Source organism: Gekko japonicus, unplaced genomic scaffold (assembly GCF_001447785.1).
Source record: "Gekko japonicus isolate JY-2015 unplaced genomic scaffold, Gekko_japonicus_V1.1 scaffold1688, whole genome shotgun sequence".
Taxonomy (NCBI): Eukaryota; Metazoa; Chordata; class Lepidosauria; order Squamata; family Gekkonidae; genus Gekko; species Gekko japonicus.
The window spans coordinates 280,794-304,742 of record NW_015172057.1 but is presented as its reverse complement, the minus strand read 5'-3'; the positions used below and the strand labels follow the sequence as shown (position 1 = coordinate 304,742).

The 23,949-nt window shown below is 41.4% G+C and overlaps 1 protein-coding gene across 5 annotated transcripts in view; it reads left to right on the top strand.

Annotated features, from left to right (window-relative positions):
* KLHL32 (kelch like family member 32) overlaps positions 1-23,949 on the top strand; it is a 108,875-nt gene that overhangs the window by 16,551 nt on the left and 68,375 nt on the right. For 3 of the 5 annotated variants that reach the window (XM_015420759.1, XM_015420762.1, XM_015420758.1), the window contains exon 3: positions 938-1,045. The exons of the other annotated variants lie outside the window; for them this stretch is intronic. In XM_015420759.1, coding sequence (XP_015276245.1) covers positions 938-1,045 — 108 coding nt within the window. The remainder of the gene's footprint in view (positions 1-937; positions 1,046-23,949) is intronic. 5 annotated transcript variants of the gene reach the window in all.

The following is a 23,949-nucleotide window of genomic DNA, read 5'->3' as shown; positions in this document are numbered from 1 at the left end:
TATATTATTCCCATGTTATTACTGTTTTAATCCCTTTTATATCAGAATTGTACTGTTTTACTGGCTCCTGCCACAATAAATTAGATTGATTGATTCATTCATTGAGAACTGGTCTGTGAAATGGTCATGGCTCTCTGTATATTTTAAAAGAGGCAAGATGGGTAGTGACTTATGACTGTAACCCTAAACCTGTAAATTGGATTCTAAGATTTTATAAAGGCTTACACTCTAGGAATGCATGAAACTCTTGACAGGTACGGGTGCCCCAGAAGAGTTTGCAGAGAAGTGCTGATTTATGAACCAGCTGTGCCACGTGTGTGTGTGTGTGGGGGAGTGTCTCTGTGTGCAGCCACTCGAATCTGCTTGAGCACAATGGCCCTATTTAAAGCTTATATTTGGTTGGATCATCAGAATAATGGTGGGAAAGCTTTGGGTAACAAAAGCCTTTCAAATACAGTCTCAGCAGTCTTTGTGACAGCCCTGTGAAGTAGACCAGTTTTATTTTCCATGTATTACTGGTAAGAGATTAAGGGTGACTTTCCTAAAGCCACCTAGTAAGATTATTATTGAGGAGAGTAAAGGAAGTGCTGTTAAGAAATGCTGCTGCACTCAGTTTATCATTCAAGAGATAATATAAAAATAATAATGCTGACCTTTGGTGTATGTATTCTTCTGATTACTACCCACAATATTAAGAAACGGTCTTAGTTTAGGATTTGAAAATATTATTTATTTTATTTATACCCCGCCGTCCCCGCCAAAGGTGGGCTCAGGGCGGCTTACAGATTTTCCAAAAAATACAATTAAAACCTATCATAATATATAATCATAAGCATAAAATACCAATAATTTAAAATACAATGTATGGTTTTTCGTAGAATCTCTTAAGCATTATAGAGTCTTTAAAACATATATTATTTTTTATTTCTTCTCCTAGGCAATGTTCAGTCTTTGTATGGTTGAAAGTGGAGCAGATGAGGTGAATTTACACGGCATCACAAGCATAGGTTTGAAGCAAGCTCTGGAATTTGCATACACTGGGCAGGTAAAGTAATTGACTTAATCTGTCTGTAAAGCGTATGAGGTCCCCTCAGAAATGGTAATCCACTTTCTGTATTGTTCATAGCAGGGCCCCCAAACTGTTTTGAGCCTGTGGGCGCCTTTGGAATTCTGACAACAAAATGACTGCTGCAGAAGTGTGAACGAACCACAAAATGGCTGCCACAGGAACGTATTCCCAGAACAGTTAGCTATCACTGAATCCTATTGAAATCAATGGAACACACATCCATAATCACGACTATATCCCATTCTTTTGCTGAGATGGTACCTTGTGTGTTTTGGCATTACCCTTCTTGTAACATTTTAAAATAGCATATTTTTGAAACATACAAGAGGGAAACTGCCCACACATACAGAGCAAACTTGACGTGCGGGAGAGAAGACAGGGATTTTTTAAAAAATACACAGGGAATGGGGACAAAGATAAATAAAAGTAACACAACAGTGGGAGGCCGGAAGGGGGGGGGGGACAAGGAGAAGAGATAAGCGTTTCCTCTGAACTGTTCAGCCCTCATTCAGATCCACACTCCTCTCCTCTTCTTGCCCCCCCCCCGCCCCATGCTTCCTTTTCTTTTCCCATCCCATCCCCTTTCATGCCAGTCAGTTTTGGTTCCAGGCTGCAGCAGCAGTGCTGGGGACAAGGGGAAGGCAGCAGGCAAAGGCTTTTCCCTCCCTGCAAGTGCCAGCTGTCTTGTTCTTGTCATGGGCAGCCTTCAGGAGGAGAGGAAACTAGCATGCATAGGTGGGGATTTTCCCTTCCCTCCCCTTCAGGTTAGCCAGTTTGCATTGTTCTCTGCAGCAGTGGTCCTCTGAGGCTTAGGCAGGAAGGGAGACCTTTTCTTTCAGTGCATGTGCCAGTTTGCTTATTCTAATTCCAGTGTGCTGTAGCAGAATATAGGAGGAGAGGAAGCCAGCAAGCTTGAGCAAGAAGGGAAGGGCTTTTCTCTGCCTTCCCCATTCAGGCCAGCTAGCTTGCTGGGGCCCCATGCTTTAGCAGCGCTCAGACCCAGAGCAACTCTGCTGGCTTGTGTATGGAGGGCTCCCACCAGCTGAATGAATAGGAATAGTCAAGGCCAGCAGCAGCTTATTTTGTCACGCTGTGATGATCCTTGTACTGTGGCTGCAGCTGCCACCAAAACAAATTCAGTTTTACTGAACAGCCCATCTGATCTCCAGTGGCTATTCAGAAACCCTACTGGGCAAAAGCCCCACTCCGTGAAGACACCATGGCACCCACAGGCACTGTGTTAAAGGCATTTCTGGTTTACAGTATACCTTTGCCTTAGATAGTTTGTTGTTTGTGTTGCTTCCTAATTCTGTAAACTTAGACTTATTGCATTGTTCATTAGTTGTTTTATGTTTCCTCACTGCACTGTTTTATATTCTGTAATCCACCTTGAGTCTAAATGAGAATGGCAGAGTATAAATAAGGTAAGTAAATAAATAAAAGTGGTCTGAGAACCAACTCAGCAACCAAATTGGCCAATGAGCGGATCCAGCGTAGGATTGCCACAGGGTATGCATGATTCAGAGCTCAGCCAACTGTGCTACACTGCAACAGGTTACTGGCAGCTTTCAGATCCATTTTATCTTTTCCCACAGGGAAAATGTAATAAAGAGTCAATGTTTTTTGTCTCCTTCGCCTGTGTAGTAAGTGAATGTTAGCAGTCGATAACAAAAGCTTTTTTTAGTTTTACTGCAAGTGTCATGCTGCTTTGCCTGTTGTGGTGTAGTGGTTAAGAGCAGCAGGACTCTAATCTGGAGAACCTGGTTTGATTCCTCACTCCTCTACATGCAGCTAGCTGAGTGACCTTGAGTCAGTCACAGTTCTCTTAGAGCTGTTCTCTCAAGAGCAGTTCTCTCAGAACTCTCTCAGCCCCACCTACCTCATAGGGTGTCTGTTGTGGGGAGAGTAGGGGAAGGTGATTGTAAACTGCTCCAAGACTCCTTCAGGTAGTAAAGGGTGGGGTATAAAACCAACTCTTCTTCGGTCATGCTGCTTTGCCATCATGCCCTCCCTCCCTCCCTTCCTTCCTGATTCAAATTTAAAGATGTATTTCTTCTGAAAGTGATTTTATTGGCTTTGGGATTAACTTGCCTGTTCATCGTTCTCTGTTTGTAACATGTTAACTTCCTTGAATGCTGAGACTTCAAAATGAGTTCTGCATTTCAAGTTTGAATGTCTGCCCAACTTCAAGACCCTTTTTCAAAGACTACATGGCAAGAGCAGAATATATTTGTAACATTCTCCCTCTTGATGTAGGTAGCCTTGCTCAAGGTACAATTGTGCACTTCAGTTTAAAGTCCAAGTCATTCCTTTGTGCACCCTTTCAAAGTAGGGAGGGCAGCCTCACTATGCCACAATTGCAACTATTTTGGAAACAGCTGAGACAAAGATAGTCACAGATCCTGGTGTGTGTGAGGGTCCACTTTCTTTTTTGTCTCCTGGCCATTCTTCTCTCTCTGCTATTACAGTGAAATTTGGTGTGTTCATTTCTGAGAATTCCTAGTTTGGTCTGAGAAAGATTTTTCTAAGATTAGAGATATAGATATTTGGTCTCTGCCAATGGTGATTCTAGAGCCATTTTGAAAAAGATTTCTCTGTGTGTCTATATTCTAAGATAATATATTACCTGGGTGCCAAGGCCTCTTTTGTGATAGTGGATGCAAAATGCGCAACTGGTTAGTTGCTGTCAGTGCCATCAGCCCATTGACTTCAGTTGATTTAGAAGGGAGCAACTCCTCTTAGGATGGCACTTGAAGTCACCCAGACTAGCACAACTGAAGTGGGACCATAGTGGGATCCTAAACTGCCTTTCCACTTGTGGCAAGCACTTCTGCTTGGGGAGGGCAATTTTTGCCAATTTCTCCCCAAACATACCATAGGGCCTCCCTTTGACCCTCATCATGTTCTTGGGGAGCACTGATTCACAAGGATACAGTTAGGGAAGATGCCGCAGGAGAAGGGAAGCGGGAAACTTGCCATTTATGCAGTGCAGCTCTGCTTGTGTTGCAGAGGATCCGTACTTTCTGACTGGGATGATTTATGACATTTTTATTGTTCTTATCAAGCTGAGTTTCACTTACATGCCAAGTAGTTCTGTTAAATGCTGTAGTCCTTAGCTAATGGAATTACTAAATAAATTTTGAATCTTAATGTCAGTAGTGTCTAGATCAGTTTTTTTTTCTAATGAGACCTACTTCTGAGTAATGAAAAATATCCTGAGCTACCTTCCCCAGCGTGTTACCAAGTTTTGTTCTGAAAGAACCAGAGCATAGACCAGGAAGAGCATCAGCAATGAAATATTCTTTAAAAACACTTTCAGCAGCTCTTTTTGTGATCTTTTCCTGGCTCTTTTAAGGGATGCACAGCTATCCTTCAGCTAGCTACTGCTAGCTTACATGCTACCTGTTAGAGACCCCTTGTCTAGATAGGTTCTCAGTTGAGAGTTAGGCCACCCAGGTACAATGAATTGATTAATTGTGATTGGTTAATTGTGATATAGATAGATAGACAGACAGAGATAGATTTGGCCCCAATAACTTTAGTGATGTTCACCTGCTTCCAGGCCAAGTGATATTTAAAAATACAGCTTCTTCTTGCTGTATAGACACTTCTCTGCTTTTGCTTTAACATTATCACTTAGATTTTTACTAGCGTATGTGTGCTTATTTGTAATGAGGTAAGTTGTTATTTTATTTATTCAAAATACTGTTAAGAATTCTAACTAACACAACCTGAGCACATTTGGAGGTGTACTGTGTCTTCCAGTAGGCTCAAGTGAAATTGTTTTAAACAATCTGCAGATATAAATTTAGGGATATTAATTGTATTGTAAACCACATGTACTTAAAGTTCTGAAGGCTGTTACATTTGATAGAGCATTTTGAGAAATCGCTTTTTAAAATCTGAGAGCTGCTGTTGCCACAGAGAAAATCCTCCATGCCCATGAGGTGACTCAAAACTGTTGAAGTGTTAGTGGTAAAAATTTCAAAGTATTGTGTGGGTGTAACCCAGAAATGCTATTAACAAATAATTGGATTTGTGCATGTGCCTCCTACACACTGCTGTGAAAACTCTGAGTCACAATCAGTTTTGGTCAGTCAGTGCAGTAATCTCAAGGGAATAAGGTATTTTCTTTCCAGAAGGGAAAGCTCCCTTTGGTAAATGACAGCTCTGTCCCCAGTGGAGGTTTAAAAAAAAGATGCTTCAGTTAGGCGCATCAGTTAGAAGCCCACTTTCCTAGGTCTTCTGTCTTAAAAAAAACCAAAATCCTTGGTCATACTTGTTCTGCATCACTATAAATGTGTAGTCTTAACTTGCTATTCAGAATTAAGCCCTATTGTCATAGTTATAATAATGGTGCTTTTGCATAATTCAGAGTTTCTCAATGAGCAGGCACTTACCCAAGCTTGTTCTGCTTTAACAGTGTTCCCACCTACTTTTCTAAAGCACATGGCAGGCAGCTGGGTTTTGTGTGTTTTATCCTTCCTTTCCCCTGGTTTTTCCCTGTGCATGCATTTTATCCCTCCACTCCAGTAGTCTTCTGTGTGCGTTCTGTATGTGTAAGTTTATCCCTCAGCTTTCTTGCATGTGTGTTATCATTTATTCCCCATTCTGATAGTCTTCTGTGAGTGAGTGTGTTTTATCTCCCCCTTTCCCTCTGGGTAGCCTTGTTTGTGTGTGAAGCTTTCCTTGATCATTTTCTATGTGTGTGTATGGGATCTTCCTTTGGTCTTTTCTGTATGTGTTTATTTATTTATTTATTTAATTTGCAATTTCTGTCCCGCCCTACCCAGTGGCTCAGGGCGGCTAACAACAATATTTAAAATAGTAAAACAATAAAACAATTTTACATATACAATAAAACTGGTGCTTCAAATCTATACAAATCTATACTTTATACAAGATGCTCAGCGACTCATGTTTGCGACCCACGGACTTAATGTCCCCCCGGTGTGGTATTCTCTATATGTGTGCTATCCTCCTTTTCCCTATTTGTCATCTTCTCTGTCTCTGTGTTGTACCTCCCTTGGGTTTCTTCTGTGCCTCTGTTTATATTTCCCCAACCCCTTTCCTCTTGTGTGTATGTATGTCATTGGCTTTGCCTCCTAAGACAGTCATTTTGTAATCGCTTCAGTCATCTTAGCTCAAAATTCTAAAGGTGCTCACAGATTCAGAAAGGTTGGGGACCCTTGGTATAGATGATTACTCATCAAGGTTACTTTAAAAAAAAGGGGGGGCCCCTGAAAATGTAGTGGGAATTAATGTCCCTGCAAATGTAATCAGGGTTTCCTTCATTAGTTTAGAGAGTATTTCCCGAAGCTCCCTAATATAAAACCAAATTCCTGGATCCATTTGAGAATGACATTTCCTAACCAGTCTGACTCTGAAAATGCATGCAATTTTTAAATTAATTAAAATATTTATATCTCACCTGTCTCTGGTGGTTCAGGCATGGTACTATAGTAGCAAAGGCAAAAATAAAATTAAATAACATATGATCACATAAGGTTAAAAAAAAACCAAACCATCAAAACTGCTGAGAAGCAACCTGGTTCAAATATACAACAACTTTTCATTCTCAATGTCTGTACAGACTCCTAAACCCCCTCGACCAAGAACTTTCTGAAAGAAGAAGGCTTTACATACCTTGCATAAAGATAGCTAAAGACAGTGCCTTCTGGGCTACTTCTAGGAGGCTGTTCCACAAAACTGGTCTAATGACTGAGAAGACCATGAACCACAACAGAAGAAAGATGGACTGATCCATGTGATGGCACACTGAGTGACAGCTGTTGTAGGAGCACACTTGGTGCATGGGCTCATGAAGGGAAATGTAGTACTTCTGGCGTGTGGGGTGTAGTGCTTGTAAATGGCACTGAAAGTAAAAAACAACATCTCTCCCTTATTATAATTGAGTAGTGGGTACCAACATTCTAAAATTGGCCCCTTTAGTGTTAGGCCGGAAGAACTGCCACTCAGAAGACATTGGCTGGGTTGACTGGCTGCTTTGTGCAGTCCCGCCCAGCGTTCCAAGGTCATTTGCATATGGAAGCTGATTGGACTCTTGGGTTGCCATGAAAGCAGTGAGTTTTCAATTTGTGTATAAGGGGAACAGGGAGGAAGCCTGATGCAACATACAAATCTAGGATCCCCCAAACTAACTTGTTATTACATCTGATACTAAACTAATGCTTGAAAATAATGCTGCTGTTGTTTAATTCTCTTCAGCTAGAAGATGAAATCTCAACTTTACGACAAGTGTTAGTAGCCAAAGAGAAGCATCTTGTGGAAATAAAACAAAAACTTGGTATCAACTTGATGAATGAACTGAAACAGAACTTTAGCAAAAGCTGGCATGATGTGCAAACCACCACTGCGTGAGTACAAACTACCCACACAATCGTTCTTTACTTTTGTGTAGCACTAAGTGTTTCTTTCACAAATCTTTAGAAATTTAGTGGGGTTCAGTGGTTTGACTGCTAAACACATATAACAAAAAACATAAAGTGAGTTTTAATTGATTTATATTCACATGTGAATTATCTCAGAATGAGTGAGTTATATTAAAATCAAAAGATAAGGAACTACTAACAGCCATCAGTGAGCTTCATGGTTCAACAGCTCTCGGAATCAATTCTCCCATTACTACTGGCTACTAGTATGGTATGGCCGAGATTGGGGGGGCAAGGCGGGCGACGGAAGGCCGGTGCCTCCGTTGCCCGGCCCTCTACAGAATCCACCCCCCAAACCTCCAGGTATTTCCCTCCTTAGAGCTGGCAACCCTACATTCCCCTCAGTGCCTGTTGGTAGGCAACTAAGCTTGGTCCTGTCACCTACTTTGGCCTTTGGGAGAAAACACATTGGGGCCAATCCTGATAGGGTTGCCAACTCCAGATGGGAAATTCCTGGAGATTTGAGGGATGGAGCCTGAAGAGGGTGAGGTTTGAGGAGGGGTGGGACCTCAGACAGGTACACTGCCATAGACTCCACCCTCCAAACCAGTCAGTCCCACATAGGGAACCATTGTTGCCAATCTCCAGGTGAGGGCTGGAGAGCACTCAGTATTACAACTGCTCTGCAGAAGGGAGGGCAGAAGTCAGCTGAAGTCAAAGGGGCAGATAATGGTAGGTTGGTGGCTAGCTGGGAAGGAGATGGGGTTGCCAACTACATGCTGACAAATTCCTGGGGATTTGAGGGGTGGAGCCTGGAGAGGGTGGGGTTTGCAGAGGGGTGGGACCTCAGACAGGTAGAATGCCATAGACTCCACCCTCCAAACCAGCCATTTTGTCCTGGGTAACAATTGCTGCCAATCTCCAGGTGAGGGCTACAGATTACTCACAATTACAACTGCTCTTCAGGTAGCAGAGATCAGTTCCTCTGGAGAAAACAGTGGACTCTGTCATTATACCCTGCTGAGGTCACCACAGCAAATTGACACTGTTTGCCCAAAGCCAGAGCACTGCCCCAGAGCCTCTTTCTAGATCTCGTTGTATTGCTTTCACAACGGGCTTTACTGCTAGTCTTAAATAAAGCCTGGAATCAAATAGGCATCAAATGAATCTATTTCAGGGTAGATGTTATATATTTGAAGTAGCTTCTTCTGGCCCCAAAAATGGGTTATTGTACCCTGCATTCATTGAAGTTTATGAGTTGTCTTTAAGAGCAGCCTATATAGAGAGTATTGCTGTAGTCCAAACTACAGTAGCATCGGTCAGCGTGGCACAGTCAAAAGACTCCAAACAGTGAGAATTTATGAGCAAGATGTAACTGAAAGGAAGTGTTCTGAGCAAATCACCATTGCCAAGGCTGAGGCCAAGGGCATTGCTCCCCAACTCTTATGATACATCAAAGGTAGACTCATCCCATTCAGGACTGGCAGATCCAGTTCTGTGCAGCAATTCATAAATATTTCCAACCAGCATCATCTCTTTGTCTGGTTTCAGTTTCAGATTGTTTGCCCTCACCCACTTGACTATAGCTTCAGGCAGCGATTTAGTATAGCTTTTTAAAGGCTTAGAGAAATACAGATCTAGCTGTCATTGCACATACTGATGGCAACCAATCTCAAATGCTACAGCTATTCAGTGGCCTGACGTAAATGTTAAAATCATGGGTGCAGGAGTAGGTCCTTGAAGGATGCCACAACTTAAATCTGATACTGCTTAATCAATATCTCTGAGGTCAACTCTGAGACATTTTGGGCAAGTAAGAGTTAAACTATTGGACAGCAATCCCTGTTATAGTTTCCAGACACTCAGCTAGAATGTCATGATCAACTTTGTCAAAAGCTGCTGAAAGATCTAGAAAAGGGTTGTGGAAACTATGGCTTGGGGGCTGCCCCTGGACCCTTTTTACCTGGTGTATGAATTATAATGAACCATCCAGCATCCTCCAGAAACGTGGCCTGTTTTTGGAAACAGACCCATATCTGTGGCAAGATAGAGCACAAAGCAGACCAAGAGAAAATTATGCTGATACCTCACCTCAGTAATTACAGCCTTCATATACACCACAGCCAGTAAACAATGGAGGGAATCCCTTTGTGAATGCCCAGTTGACTGCATCAATGCACCCTGTAGTCCCTCAAAGCCAGCAATCAGCAGCAGCAGCACTATCTGTGGGACCAGTGGATCAGTTATGCACTCTACTAACTCAGTTACTTGGGCAAAATGGACAACAGATGAATATGCTTCAGAACCATCTCACCCAAAATCAGGTTTATAGATGGTCTTGGATAAACTTCCCAGAGCTGAAGCCAGGTGAGGATATTACTGCCTTTTTTGCTTTATTTGAATCAACTGCAAATGATTATCATCTTCCAGAGAAAGAATATATAGGGGCAATCAGATGTTGTGTGTATGGGGAAGTTGCCAAGCTATTATCTCAACTATCTCCAGACCAAGCCAGAGACTATCAATATTTCAAACTTCTAGCTCTCCAGTAATTTGGGCTCTCTACAGAACAACTGAGAAGATGCTTCCATGCTGCTAATTTGATGCCAGAAGAGTCCTATAGTGCATTTGAGAGTAAAGTCCAGAGACTTTGCATGAAATGGGCAGATAGTGCTCGAGTATATACTTTTCAAGACTTCTTGGAGTTAATCGTGAGATAACAAATTCTTCATGTCATCCCTCAAGAGCACGCAGCTTTAGCCCGTGCTCAAAGACCCAGAAACATACGTGCACTTTCAGAGGTGTTGGATGAAATCACTGCTGCAAGTCAGCTGCTACAGCCTCAGCGCCTTGAGTTTGTCAAGCATATGGAAGATCGTCCACTTCCACCCTCACGACAGCCAAGGACTGAGTACCAGCAAAGACCACCAGTTCCAACTCCCAGGCAACACTCTCCGGTTCAAGTAGAAGTCCCTGCTCAGGAGCAGAAAGTACCTACCATCTTTAGGTCAGCAGTGCCAGTCTGTTATTAACTGTAAGCAACGGGGCCATATTCGGGCTCGATGCCCCTTGTTAATGGAAAAGGGTGCATCACAACAGCAAAGCATCCACCTAATTGCAAGCCAGCCGCAGACATTGTCAGGAGTTCAAGATCAGCAGGAGACACAGTCTCAAGATGGTCTGTCAGTTGCTTACTCAGGAGAAGTCTGTCAGGCCCAGATGGTATGTAAGCAAAAATCGGGGGGGGGGGGAAACTGGCCTGCTAGAGAAGTGCAATTAAGAAAAAGTCAACAGTCAGTCCCAGAGTGCATCTCAATTGCCGGAACATAGAATTGAGATGAATTGTATTGATTTGACTGCTGTCTCTAAGAGGTCTATTTCATGCTATATTAACCAAGAACAAGCTGAATGGTGCTCACAAAAGACAATAGTTTATGTGAGGGTACAAGAGAGGGCCCTTTTAAAAGCAACTTGGGACAGTGGGGCTGATATGTCATCTATTTGTGAAACTGCCTTTCATGATTTAGGGCTACAACCAGATGGGGTAGTTTGGGGGCTAAATAAATTGAAAACTTATCTCAAGGGAACACATTTTTACCTGGAGACAGATCATAGTCCACTAACATTCATTCACAGAATGAAAGAGACAAACTCCAGAATTCTGAGGTGGGTGTTGTCGTTACAGGACCTGTATTTTGAAGTCATTCACATCCAAGGAAGAGACAGTATCTTGGCAGACTCTCTTTCAAGGTGCCATACTGAATTTTAATAAGTTGGTGAATATTGCCATGAAAATTGGTCTTGCTGGAGCTTTTGTAAATTGTAATTTTTAGTCAATTGTATAATATTTGAGATATAACTATGTGAGTGTATACATCTTAGGATACATTGTTATTTTAAGTTATACAAATATTATATTACTGTTTGAAATCGCAGAAAGGCAAATGTCTGTGAGTCACTTGCCTTCTGTTTGTAGGGGGGTGTACGGAAGCAGCATGTGGGTTTTTTTCCTTTTAGATGATTAACTTGTAATAGAGACTCTAAGTTGTTTCAGCTTGAGCCCTGTGAACTATTTCAGTTGAAGACCTTGGCGTTGTTTCTCTTTAAGAGCTCCCCACCTGCCAATAATAATTTGTTATGTGGCCTTGATTGGCGAGCAGGTGGTTTAATATTGGATGCCTTTCTTCCAGATCATGTGGGTCTGAGAGCTTGAAACATAGTTGAAGTTGGTAGTTTGTTTTTTCACTGTCAGTGATTTGTTATTTTTCTTTTAATCATCTTCAATAAATTTTGTTGGGCTTCCCAAAAGCTGAAGTTTGGAGAAGCGTTGTTAATGGGTGACTCCCTCCCCTTTCTCAGAGCCAAACCGGAGATTGAAGAGGTGAGCCTTTAAAGAGCAGAGTGCTTTGAGTCCTGCCAAAGTAAATAAGCTGCTCCTTGCCAACTTGAGGCCTGGAGCCCCTGTAGACTCGGCAGAAGAACCAAGAGAGAAGCTCCTAGTTCACACACCTGGCCTCTGAACTCCCTGTCCTGAACGCCACAACCTGTTTCTTTTTTCCTTCCTGAGGTGCAATAGCAGCTGGCAGCCTGATCCAGAGCCCACTCAGCCTGAGTTGTGGCAACCACCTGCTTAATCACCTTACCCCAAAATGAAGATTGGGAATAGTCCTGTAATTGGCCATAGACTCTTTGGCCAGAGTCAATTTCTGAAGGAGTGAATCATTCTCTGTGAGGTCTCTCAAAGGGTTCCCGATCTGAAGATGTGTTAGGAATCTTGACTGAAGGCATTCTTATTCTGGTACAGTTTTAGAAGCCAGGAAAGGCAGGGATCTAATTTGTAGGTGGTGACTTTCACAATGCTAAGCACACTGTCCAAATCAGTAAGGGAAATCAATCCTTTACTATTAATAGAAGTTTGACAATTGGGCACTTCTAATGCCTTAGGCATAGGCCTATCTCTAAGTTGGGCTCTGTGAGAGCCTTTATCAGTAAAAAATCTAGAAATATTGTCACAGCCAATATCCAAGTTTGATTGTCTAGAGACTTTGGAGTTTAGTATTAATAACTCCTGAACTGTGCTGGGCAAGATTCCGCTGATGCAATAGAGGCAGAGAAGAAAACCTTCATTTGTCACCATAATCACTGCCACAAAGGCCTAGGAAACCATGGGGCAGCGGAATTCCAAAAGGAGGGGGAGGTCATCCATAAGAGCACCCTGTGGCCCCTGGAATGGTTCTGCAGAGCCTAAATAGTGGTGGGAAGCCTCCTGGAGAAAAAAAATTAGCCAAGATGGAAGTGATGTGTTGTTGGTGGGGCCCATCCCGGCAGCCGGGAGAGTTCAAAAACATGGCGATGGGGCTGGAGTTGTGGGTGGCTAGTGCAGAAGACATTGGTTAGTAGAGACAGTGTTCCGAGGGAGGGGCGGATCCTCAAAGCTGGGAGGAAGCTGGGAGGGGGCAGAAGGACCACCCTGGGTAGAGGGGCTAGAGGCCAGAGAAGCAGGAGTAGGGCAAATACTGGAGTTAGAGGCTGGATGATGTGAAAAGCCAGACCCTACAGCAGACAGCACTGTCAGGAGCGTGTTAGGAGACCATTTAGTGACTTTATACACCATGAGTGGATGGGAGTGGAGTGCTCTCATTGGTAAGGCATGGAGGTGCAGGGGGGGTGACGTCATTAAGAGACACTTGTAGAACTCTGTGATTATTAATAGAAAGTAACTTGTATCCTGGGAGGAACCTAGTAGGCTAACCTTGGCAGACCAGGGCTCTGGTCTGAGGCCATGCAGGAGTGACACACCCAACAATCTGCTCTTCACACGTGCTGGAAAACGCGGGGGGGGGGAGTAAGCGTATTTGTGCCGCAGTAATTTGACCCACCACTGCGTGATCAGATGCAGCGGTGGGTGAATTGGTTTTTTTCTTCTTCGCTGCATGTTTCTGGCACGCTTCATCGAGGGATCAGTGATGTAATCGGAGCGCGCTGGAGCGATCACATGGGAAACTCTATCTGCGGCCCGTTGCAACACGTTTGATACTGCACTTTCCCAGGTATTTTTTAACTCCGCATCTTCGGCAGAGTGAGATGGGTTGCTGATGTGTGCGGGACACTTGCCAGATGTTCCAGTGTGATTGCGCCCTTAAAATCCGCCCGGCAGTCGTGCTTCTCGCACAGCTACTTCTGCGTGTGATCGGGACCCATGTTAACTTTAGGGCTTTAGTAGGTTTATATGAAGACTCATAAAACTCCCCAGAAAGTTCTGGTAAACTATGGGATCTGTAAGTCTCCGAAGGCAGGCCATACTTATCAGTCATCTACTTTTGGTGGACATAGGGTACCATAATAACCCTTGCTCTCAAAACAGAATGATCTTAGCCAGGCCTGTAGCCATGATGGGCTCCCTAGGGGTCATACCTCACCCTGAATCTGCCCTGCCCCTCCTGCCCTTCTTAGCATCTTTAACCAGATTGCCAAACATCTGCTGAGTGCAGAAAGGGATGTCTAGTGTATGACCTTACATATGTTTGGGGCACGAGATAAATTAAGACAGCCCCATGGTGGTTATGATGACCACTCCCAAATGGGGAATGGAACATCATTTATACACTATTGCTTTTTTGCTGGCATTAGTTAATTTAAAATTGCTCATGGAATAGAATCAGGAGTCTGCTTAGAAAATTATAGGTAAAGAAATGTACCGGGCTGGCTAAAATGGCCGAGTAGCAACTCCAGTATGATGTGGGCAAAAGGGAGCAACTCTGTTCAAACCCCATGTTATTCAAAGGGCTTCCTCTCTGGAAAGTATCCTTAGAATTGCAGTTTAGGAACAAGTCCCTTATTTGAATTGTTACTCTGTTCTGTTTTCAAGGTCCTTTAGCTGTGTAAACATTGAATAAAAAGATGGCATTCACCATGGAATGGTTCATAATCCCAAAAGGGAATATTATACTTCATTTATTTATAATCCTGGAACTGGCAGGGCCCAAAAGCCATCTAGCTCAAATCCTTCTTTTTATGATTTCAGAATTATCTTATTCCCACTTCCCCCAAAATCTTTACTATCCACAATGTAATGCATCACAGGAAGGAGGGTACATCATGAAGAACTACATATTACACATTAAAATGATATTTTCTTAATGGTATTTCACTAGTTGTATAAAATATGGCATGGAGTCCTGGTGCATTGAACATATAGGTGGCAGGTCTGATATTGACTAAACAAGATTAGAGCATCTGTTCTAGAGTTTATTATAGCTGGAATCCGAAAAACCATCCAAAGGAGGCTTTGGACTTGTATTTCCCAACTAGCGATCCTCCCTCATGGCACTTAGAAAGCCGCTTTTGGAAACACATGATTTTCAAAAGCAGATTGTGACAGTGTTAGGAGTTTTGTTGATGACTCACCTAAAATACTTATTGCAAGAATTAAAAAAACTTTCTAAAGATGCAGAATTGTTTTATATAGCATTTTAAAGAAACAAGTATTTTGCATGGAATCTATATGTGAATATTACAGGCATATCCAGGTTTTTCCTACAAGCTGAGAGTATTGTAACTTTCCCTTGCTTTTTCATGTTGGATGCACCACTGATATGCCCAGTTTATTACCATGTATCTGACCGCTAATAATAAACAAAAGGGGTCCCATACCTCCCCACAAGCATCGAGCAACTTGTGCTGAATTGTATCCTGTTTGAGATAATGTGTCAAATAGGCCTGTACTTTATCACACAGTTCCAAAGACTTCAGGATAGTTAGGTTTTCTTAAGGGAGATTTTTGTTTTCTGTTGATGTCCCCCTACATTTTTCTCAAGGAAGAGTTGGTGGAGACTCAGGAGTAGCGTAAGTGTGAAGTGGAGCTCTGCCGTGGGAAAGAAGAATTGTTGGAAATGGCTGTTCTCTCTGAAAGAAAACTTTCTTGGAATGTGTACTTGAATATAGTCCATTTAGTTTTAATACTTGATTTCTCTTTACATTTATTTCTCTGTTTCATTTATTTATTCAAACAGTGAAAATATCCTTTCTGTGTAAAGTGGGTTTCTTGAGACCTCTAGTGAAAACAGTTGGTCTTGCAGGAGTGAATATAAAAGAAACCCATTATGTATGTGGCAATAAGATTCATTCTTCCTGTTCAACAGAAGCAGGATTCATTAGAATACATTAACAAATTTGATTATGTTTTTTGGGTTTGACCAAGGGAAGTTCCTACTACAAAAATAGTATGAGTGTTCCAGCAGAAATGATCTAGTATTTATATTTAATGTTCTGATTAATGGCTAGATTATAGTTTGTATTTTTGGTTAGTATTCCAGCACTGCAGTTTGTGATTTTTAAATTTAGTTGTCAGTTTATTTTGGTCGGTCAGTGTACTTTTAACAGTGCACATTTGTGTCTGCCTACCTTCAATTCACTTGGTTAACCTGATGAAGTTGGCTGTTGTGCCACTCAGGCCTGTGACATAAACAGGTAGATCTGATTCTAGGCTAAACGGTTGAATAGAAATTAAGTAAACACCATAAAATAGCAGTGGTGAGTTTCTAAATTGCTGTCAAATAATTATTCTAATGTATAGCAGTAAGAAATCCAAAAGAAATTAATTCTCTTTCTAACTCTTGTTTATGTAATCTTGCCAGTAATTAAACTCTTAATCTGATAAAACTATATTCAGAAAATGTGGTATATCGTACTGTTCCCCTCTTAATCTGATAAAACTATATTCAGAAATGTGGTATATCGTACTGTTTTTCTGTTTTTAACCAAATCACAGTACTTGTCTAAACCAACTGTTCCCAATGTTTGCAATCAAATTCATTCCATCTGGCCCTTGAAGCCAGTTGTCTTACTGCAGAGTTAAGAAGTAAAACTCTCAGAGATAGTTTATTACCATATCGTCCCCATATTTCTAATATGTAATCAATGAAGCAGTTATTACTTTTAATAGAACATTGTCTGTTCTAATCTCTGTAACATAAACCAGCTTGTCACACAGGATTGCGCCAGTATAATCATGGCAGAATCTCTGCCGTCAAACCATGAGGCTGACCAGTTCAGTCTAGTTGCTGCATAATACATATAATACAATATTTGGAACTGCCAAGCCTCCTTTGTTCCATTTTCGCTGGGCTTCTCACCAGGCCGATTAAAGCTAGTTAATATGTTCATCCATACTATTTTTTCTCAGGAATCAACATTGGAATATTTTAAAACAGGTAAATCAATTTTGGTAGTAGCATCATTTTTACAGAATTAATTCCATCTTACAATAGTAGATTTAATGTTTCTGAAATCGAAAGAGTTTTTTTAAGAGTGTCCTTAATTTTTTAATACCTGGGGCATAGTGATCAACATGTTTTCATTAGACAGTGAAATACAGATTTCAAGTTATAATGGTTGCTTCTGTTCAAGCTGGCTAGGCTTAACCAGTTCTATTTCACTATATTTCACCTATTTCACTAAAATGTGTATTTATTAATAGCACTTCTGTCATACATACATAATAGCTGTTTCTAGCTCTCCAACATATATAATCTATCAGCAAATAATGCTAGTTTGTATTCCCATATTCCAATTTTTATTCCCTTAATCATGGAATTTTCCCTAATAAGAACTGTGAGAGGCTCTAGAGCAAAATCAAACAATAATAGGGAGAGGGGATATCCATAAGAACATAAGAGAAGCCATGTTTGATCAGGCCAATGTCCCATTCAGTCCAATACTCTGTGTTGCCAAAACCCAGGTGCCATCAGGAGGTTCACCAGTGGGGCTAGAGGGACCAATCAGGATTGGGCCCTTTTGGCAATTTCAGATCATCTTATTAGGCTTTAAATTGGCATTTGAGTACACAGGTCAGACTCATGGACACTGTCATGTTTACTTTGGCCCTGCATTTCAAATGGAGAGAGAGGAGTTGGGTGGACTCACTAGCTAGTTTTAAAAACTGCAGTTCCTTCCCTGACAAATGGTAAGAAGCAGTACGAAGAGTGCGGGTGGATTTCTTCCTGTTTCTGGCTCAGAATAATACTTCACATCAGTTTTTGCTTCTTCCCCTGTATTTTAGGCTGTAGTTAAGAACATAAGAGAAGCCATGTTGGATCAGGCCAGTGGTCCATACAATCCAACATCTGTGTCACACAGTGGCCAAAACCCAGGTGCCTTCAGGAGATCCACCAGTGGGGCCAGAACTCCAGAAGCACTCCCACTGTTGGCCCCCAATCATCAAGAATACAGAGCATCACTGCTCCAGACATAGTGTTCCATTTATAACTTGTGGCCAGGGCTCTTTTCGCAGAAAAAGCCCAGCAGGAACTCATTAGCATAATAGGCCACACCCAAGAGCAGAAACTCATTAGCATATTAGGCCACACCCAATGGCAACAGAGATCTGCCCTCACAGAGGAGGGAGAGCTTGTACCTGAATAAACCTTGGTCTTAAAGGTGCCACTAGACTGAAATACCAGTGCCATCAGGAGGTCCAGCAGTGGGGCCAGGACATTAGAAGCCCTCCCACTGTTGACCCCCCCCCCAAGCACCAAGAAGACAGAGCATCACTTGCCCCAGAGCCCCTAGCTATACCTTGTGGCTAATAGCCACTGATGGACCTCTGCTCCATATGCTTATCTAATTCCCTTTTGAAGCCGTCCATGCTTGTAGCTGCCACCACTTCCTGTGGCAGTGAATTCCAAGTGTTAATCCCTCTTTGGGTGAAGAAGTACTTCCTTTTATCTGTTCTAACCCGACCGCTCAGCAATTTCATGGAGTGCCCACGGGTTCTTGTATTGTGAGAAAGGGAGAAAAGTACCTCTTTCTCTACCTGCTCTTTCCCATGCATAATCTTATAAACCTCAATCATGTCACCCCTCAGTCGTCGTTTCTCCAAGCTAAAGAGCCCTAAGCGCTTTAACCTTTCCTCATAGGGAAAGTGTTCCAACCCTTTTATCATTCGAGTTGCCCTTTTCTGCACTTTTTCCAAAGCTATAATATCCTTTTTAAGATGTGGTGACCAGAACTGCACACAGTATTCCAAATGAGGTCGCACCATTGATTTATATAGGGACATTATGATATTGGCTGATCTGTTTTCAATACCCTTCCTAATAATCCCCAGCATAGCGTTGGCCTTTTTTATTGCAGTCACACACTGTCTCGACATTTTCAGTGAGTTATCTACTACAACTCCAAGATCTCTCTCTTGATCAGTCTCTGCCAGTTCAGACCCCATCAATGTGTATTTATAGTTAGGATTTTTGGCTCCAATGTGCATCACCTTGCACTTGGCCACACTGAACCCCATTTGCCATGTTGATGCTCTATCATATGCATAATTTTGTAAACTTCTATCATTCCACCCCTCAATCGTCATTTCGTCAAGCTAAAGAGCCCTAACCTCTTTAACCTTCTTCAGTAAATTGAAATAAATAAATTTCATCCCCTTAATCATTTTAGTTGTACTTTTCTGCACCTTTTCCAATGCTATAATATCTTCTTCTTTTTTTTGAGGTTATGGTGACCAGAACTGTACACAGTATTCCAAATGAGGCCGCACCATAAATTTATACAGGGGCATTATGATACCGGCTGATTTATTTTAAATCCCCTTCCTAATAATCCCCAGCATAGCATTTGCCTTTTTTTTTGCAGGCACACATTGAGTTTACATTTTAAGGGAGTTATCTACCAAGACTCCAAGATCTCTCTCCTGGTTAGTTACCCCCAGTTTGGGTCACATCACCATATATTTGTAGTTAGAATTTTTGGGTCCAGTGTGCTTTACTTTGCACTTGCTCATTTGCCACATTGATGCTCACTTGCCCAGCCTAGACAGATCCCTCTGGAGCGCCTCACAGTCCTCCCTGGTTTTCACTACCTTGAGCAACTTAGTTTGAGCAAATTTCTGTCTGGCCTCTTTTAATTCAGTAGATACTTTTCTAAAGTTGAACTTTAGTTGTTTTCCCAAAGATCTTATTTTTGTTTTATAAGCTCCTTATATTTTTCCTATATGAGTTTTCACATATAATATATCCTTAATAAAAGTTTTACTAGCCTCCCATATGGTGATCACTGAGACATTGCTGGCCATTTTTTTTTAAATTCTCTATTTCTCCCTCAATCTTGTGGATGTTGTTCATATTTTCTATGTTTCCCTTCATTCATGAAAATTAGAGGGCTGGAAGTTTTGTGCTTATTTTGAATTGTAATGTGTGATGAATTGTAAATAAAAGCAGGCTTTTTAAAATGCTACTTGTGTCAGGGAGTCAGGGAGGTTATGAGTTAATCTTCCCTGGAGAACAAATTTTGAGTCCAGTGGCACCTTTAAGACCAACAAAGGTTTATTCAAGGTATGAGCTTTCATGTGCATGCACACTTTTTCAAATACATTGGAATGGAAGGTAACAGTTCAAACTTATAGACAGGCTGAACAGCAAATTAGCATGTAACATGATGATGTTTTAAGGTATGTGAAGACAAAACTAAATAACAAGCTAAGGTTATATGGTCAACAGTTGTTTTGATTGAATTAAGGGTGAAAAAACAGTGAGGCAATAAATATGTCAAAATAGGAGATAAATGTGTAAGGTATCCTTTCTAATTGTGGGAAGTAAACTATAATAAACCTTTGTTGGTCTTTAAGGTGCCACTGGACTCAAAATTTGTTCTACAGCTTCAGACCAACACGGCTACCCACCTGGATCTATCTTCCCGAGAGAAGAGATTATGTGATTGGCTGCTCTACTCACTCTCTGATTGGCCAGCATCAGCTGAGAGAGGAAATAAAACAGCTGATCTGGAGGGAAAAGATTCATTCACCTTTTGGTCTTTGTCTGAAATCTAACATCTGGATCAGGAACCAATGGGTTTGGCTTTTGAGGGAAGAGACTTTGGGAGTCAGTGATTTCTGTCAGAAATTGCCAGAAAAGTACTTCTATAGAGAGAAGAATAAGGACTCCATTGTCTTAAATAGAACTAGATTCTCAGTCAAGAAAGCTACAGAATGGCATTATACAGACAATAGATATTTGAGAAGGATTTGGCAGAAGGTCTCGGTAGTTTGAGAAAACTCCCATACAAGCCAAATAGTAAAAGGAGTTATTGCTTCTTAGGGACAAGAAGAATTACTTCCTGCTGGTGAAAAGGGTTTGGAAGAGAACCCTGGTTCTCCTAAAAGGGAGAAGCTTAGACACCTCAGGAGTTAGTGAAAAGCTGTAAAATGTAAACGGAAAACCTGGAACTTTGAAGGGAGAAATCTAGAAACTATAAGCAAACGTTATTCTCTAAGAAACTATATTTAAGATTCTGCTGTACTAACTGCTTGGGATTTGCAGTCTTTTTGTTTTCTTTTATACTCTCAGCCCGAGTGTCAAGCGTTTAATCAAGACGATATAACTGAAACCAATATTACTCGTGTTTAGTATTTTTTAAAGCAAACAACAACAGGTGTCCCCCCCCCTTCATTTTTTTAATTTCTACGTATAAATTATAGTTTTTAGTTTGGGGGGGGGGAGGAGAAACAATTGTAATGCAATATGTGAATAAAAAATGGTGTTTGGTTCCTTTTTTTCCCCCTACAGTTTTTTTTCCATCCCACAGCGGGCCTTTTTGTGCGTCTCTCTCTCTCCTTGGCTTCGAAGCATTATATACAAATGAAAAAGTTAAGCCTGTAACTGATTTTTTTTTTACATAGCAAACGAATGGATTTAGGTTCTCAGTTCTGCCTTCGGTCGTGCACGGAGTGGGCCCGGCGCAGACCTAAAGCCGCAGCTCACGTAAGCAGCCGAGATCAGAAGCTGCCTTTAACGGCCTCCCTCTCCAGTGCGACTTCACTCCTCCTTTCATTTGGCTTCCCCTCTCAATTCTGTCCTTGCGTTTGCACCAAGTTTATAGCTTTGGAAGATGATTAGAAGGCCCCATTTAAGAAACCCCTTGCTTACTATTAACCACAGTTAAGCATTTGTGTAGATGCTAATACCAATCTTGCATGAGACCAGGGAAAAGAGAATTCCCATCGGAGGGGGACACACGTCCGAAGCTTTACACTACTCTGACTTACACAAGACTAACATGGCGCAACTGACACATTGGAACACTGGTTTTTTTACTTGGTCAGACAGAATTAATATTGTAAGATCCTATATTCTGCCGAAATATCTTTACTGTTTCCGTACCTTACCGGTTTTTATTTCAGACCAGCAGTTGAAGAAGTGGCAGAGTGACATCAACAAATTCATTTGGCAATTCAAACCACCCAGAGTCCCACACAATACCTTGTGCAGAGCAAAAAGGAAAGGAGTCATGGCCGCTCCTGATCTACAGTTATACTATAAGGCAATAATGATAGCCATGATGGTATGACAATATCATGACTCTAATTCCCTCAACTGGAACTGGATTGAAGAAGCAACTTCGAACAACAGAAAACTACGTGAAATGCTGTGGGATAAATGAAGATTTTTGAAGAGCAACTTTACATCAAACCCCCATACATTAAAGCTACGCTTAAGGTATGGTATCAGAACAAACCAAAATTGACTACTCCTAACTCAAAATTGAGTACTTTTATGGGGCAGCAATGGTTCCACCCGGCACAAGACAAGGAACACATTCCTCACCTGGAAGTGGGCTGACATCGCTCGGATAGTAGGCGTACTTAAAGGACAGCACATGCTGATGAAATCTGAAATAGAAGAAAAATACAATGTTAACATACATTGGCATGAATATTTGGAAATAAGACAACTAATAGAATCTACGGACTTCGATCATTCAGTATCACTCCCCCTCACTGACTTTGAGAGACTCTTATACAAGGACTATAAAAAAAGAGGTCTAATATCCAAAATCTATAGTTTATTGATAAATAGACTTACCACAAAACCAACGAGCTATCAGACAGCGTGGCAAGCCGACCTTCAATATGCATTAAATGAAGATCAATGGGAATCTGTTTGGAAAACCCAAGCTTACATTTACAAAGCTATAGAGATTCAAGAAGCATCAACTAAAGTACTATTAAGATGGTACTTACCACCATCAAAACTCTCACATATCTTCCCACAAGCTTCTCCCTTATGCTGGAAATTATGCGGGGAAAGGGCTAATTATTTCCACAATTGGTGGTCATGTAAGCATATTGCGAATTTTTGGAGGTCAATCGTAACATGCATTCATACACTTACTGGCTATGAAATACCTCTCGACCCAAAGCTATTACTTTTAAATCTCTGGCCGGAAGATGGTCCACCTACTGTTAGAAAACAATTAATCAACATATTAATAACAGCTGCTAAGGTAACAATAGCTAAAAGTTGGAAAGATAGTCATCCCCCAAGCATGGAATTCTGGCGTCATAAGGTATGGGATTTTTTCATGCTAGAAACCATATCTATATATAATTCAAGTGATCAAAACGAGTGTGAGCTATATAACCCCCTGGTTTGATTGGGAAACCATTATAGAGGCTAAATACAAGATAATGTTATATAACTGTTAACACTTTATTGCCGTATTCTGTACTCCTGATGACTCAAAAAGTTTAGCATGTTACTGTTTTTCAGTGTTATTCTTCCTTTTCAGGTGAAGAAACCTGTTTACGTTTACATTGTTTAAACTATGCATCTTTGACAAAAATTAATAAAAAATTTGGGGGGGAAAAACCCAGCTGAAATATATACTAAGCAAAGTACCTCTCATTGCAAAGATCTTGAAACTCTGAAACACAACAACACTCTCTTGTATGTTCTAAGAATTCAAATCTGTATATATTAGAAAGTTTGTCCTCAGCACGTGCTATACCTGGAATCCTCATTTTTATCTATTCCCTGCCTGGTTATTAAAATCTTTATTCTGTTTTGGAAGTAATTTTGCCTCAAGTGCCATTTCATGTTGGTATTTTAAAACAAGACAGCTCCTGTATTCCCTCTAGTTCCTGTGCTGGGTCGTAAGCCTAAACTAATATTTGTGACAGGGTGGAACAGTTAAAGCTTATAAAATAAAATAAAGAAGAAATACACACTACTGAAGGGCGGCTCACTCACTGAGTGGGGAATTGTCAGGGATGTATCATATAAAGCAATGGTAAATATGAGTACAGATAACTTTGTGCCTACTTTAAAATATATACCCCATTTATCCTTATGGGCTTTTAAAGCTGCAAAAGTAAAGAGATTCATGTAGATGCCAATAACTTTGCTAGGGATGTAAAGATGAGGGTGTAGAACAGGGGTGTTAAAGATACGGCCCCTGGACTGTATCAGGCCCATGCAGGGCTGCAATCCAGCCCGAGAGCAGATGACTCTGGGCTGCTTCCTGCTTCTTTTTTCTAATGTTGCAGCACCTTTCCCCCAGTCTCTCCTAGCTCCTGCTTGGCCATAGCCAAGGAGAAGGAAGAGAGACACAGAGAGGAGGGAAATGGCATCTGGTGGGACTTTTCAGAAGACCAGCAGTTTTATTTCAGTTAGAAGCACACTTTGTCTTGGGGGGGGGCGGGGCAGC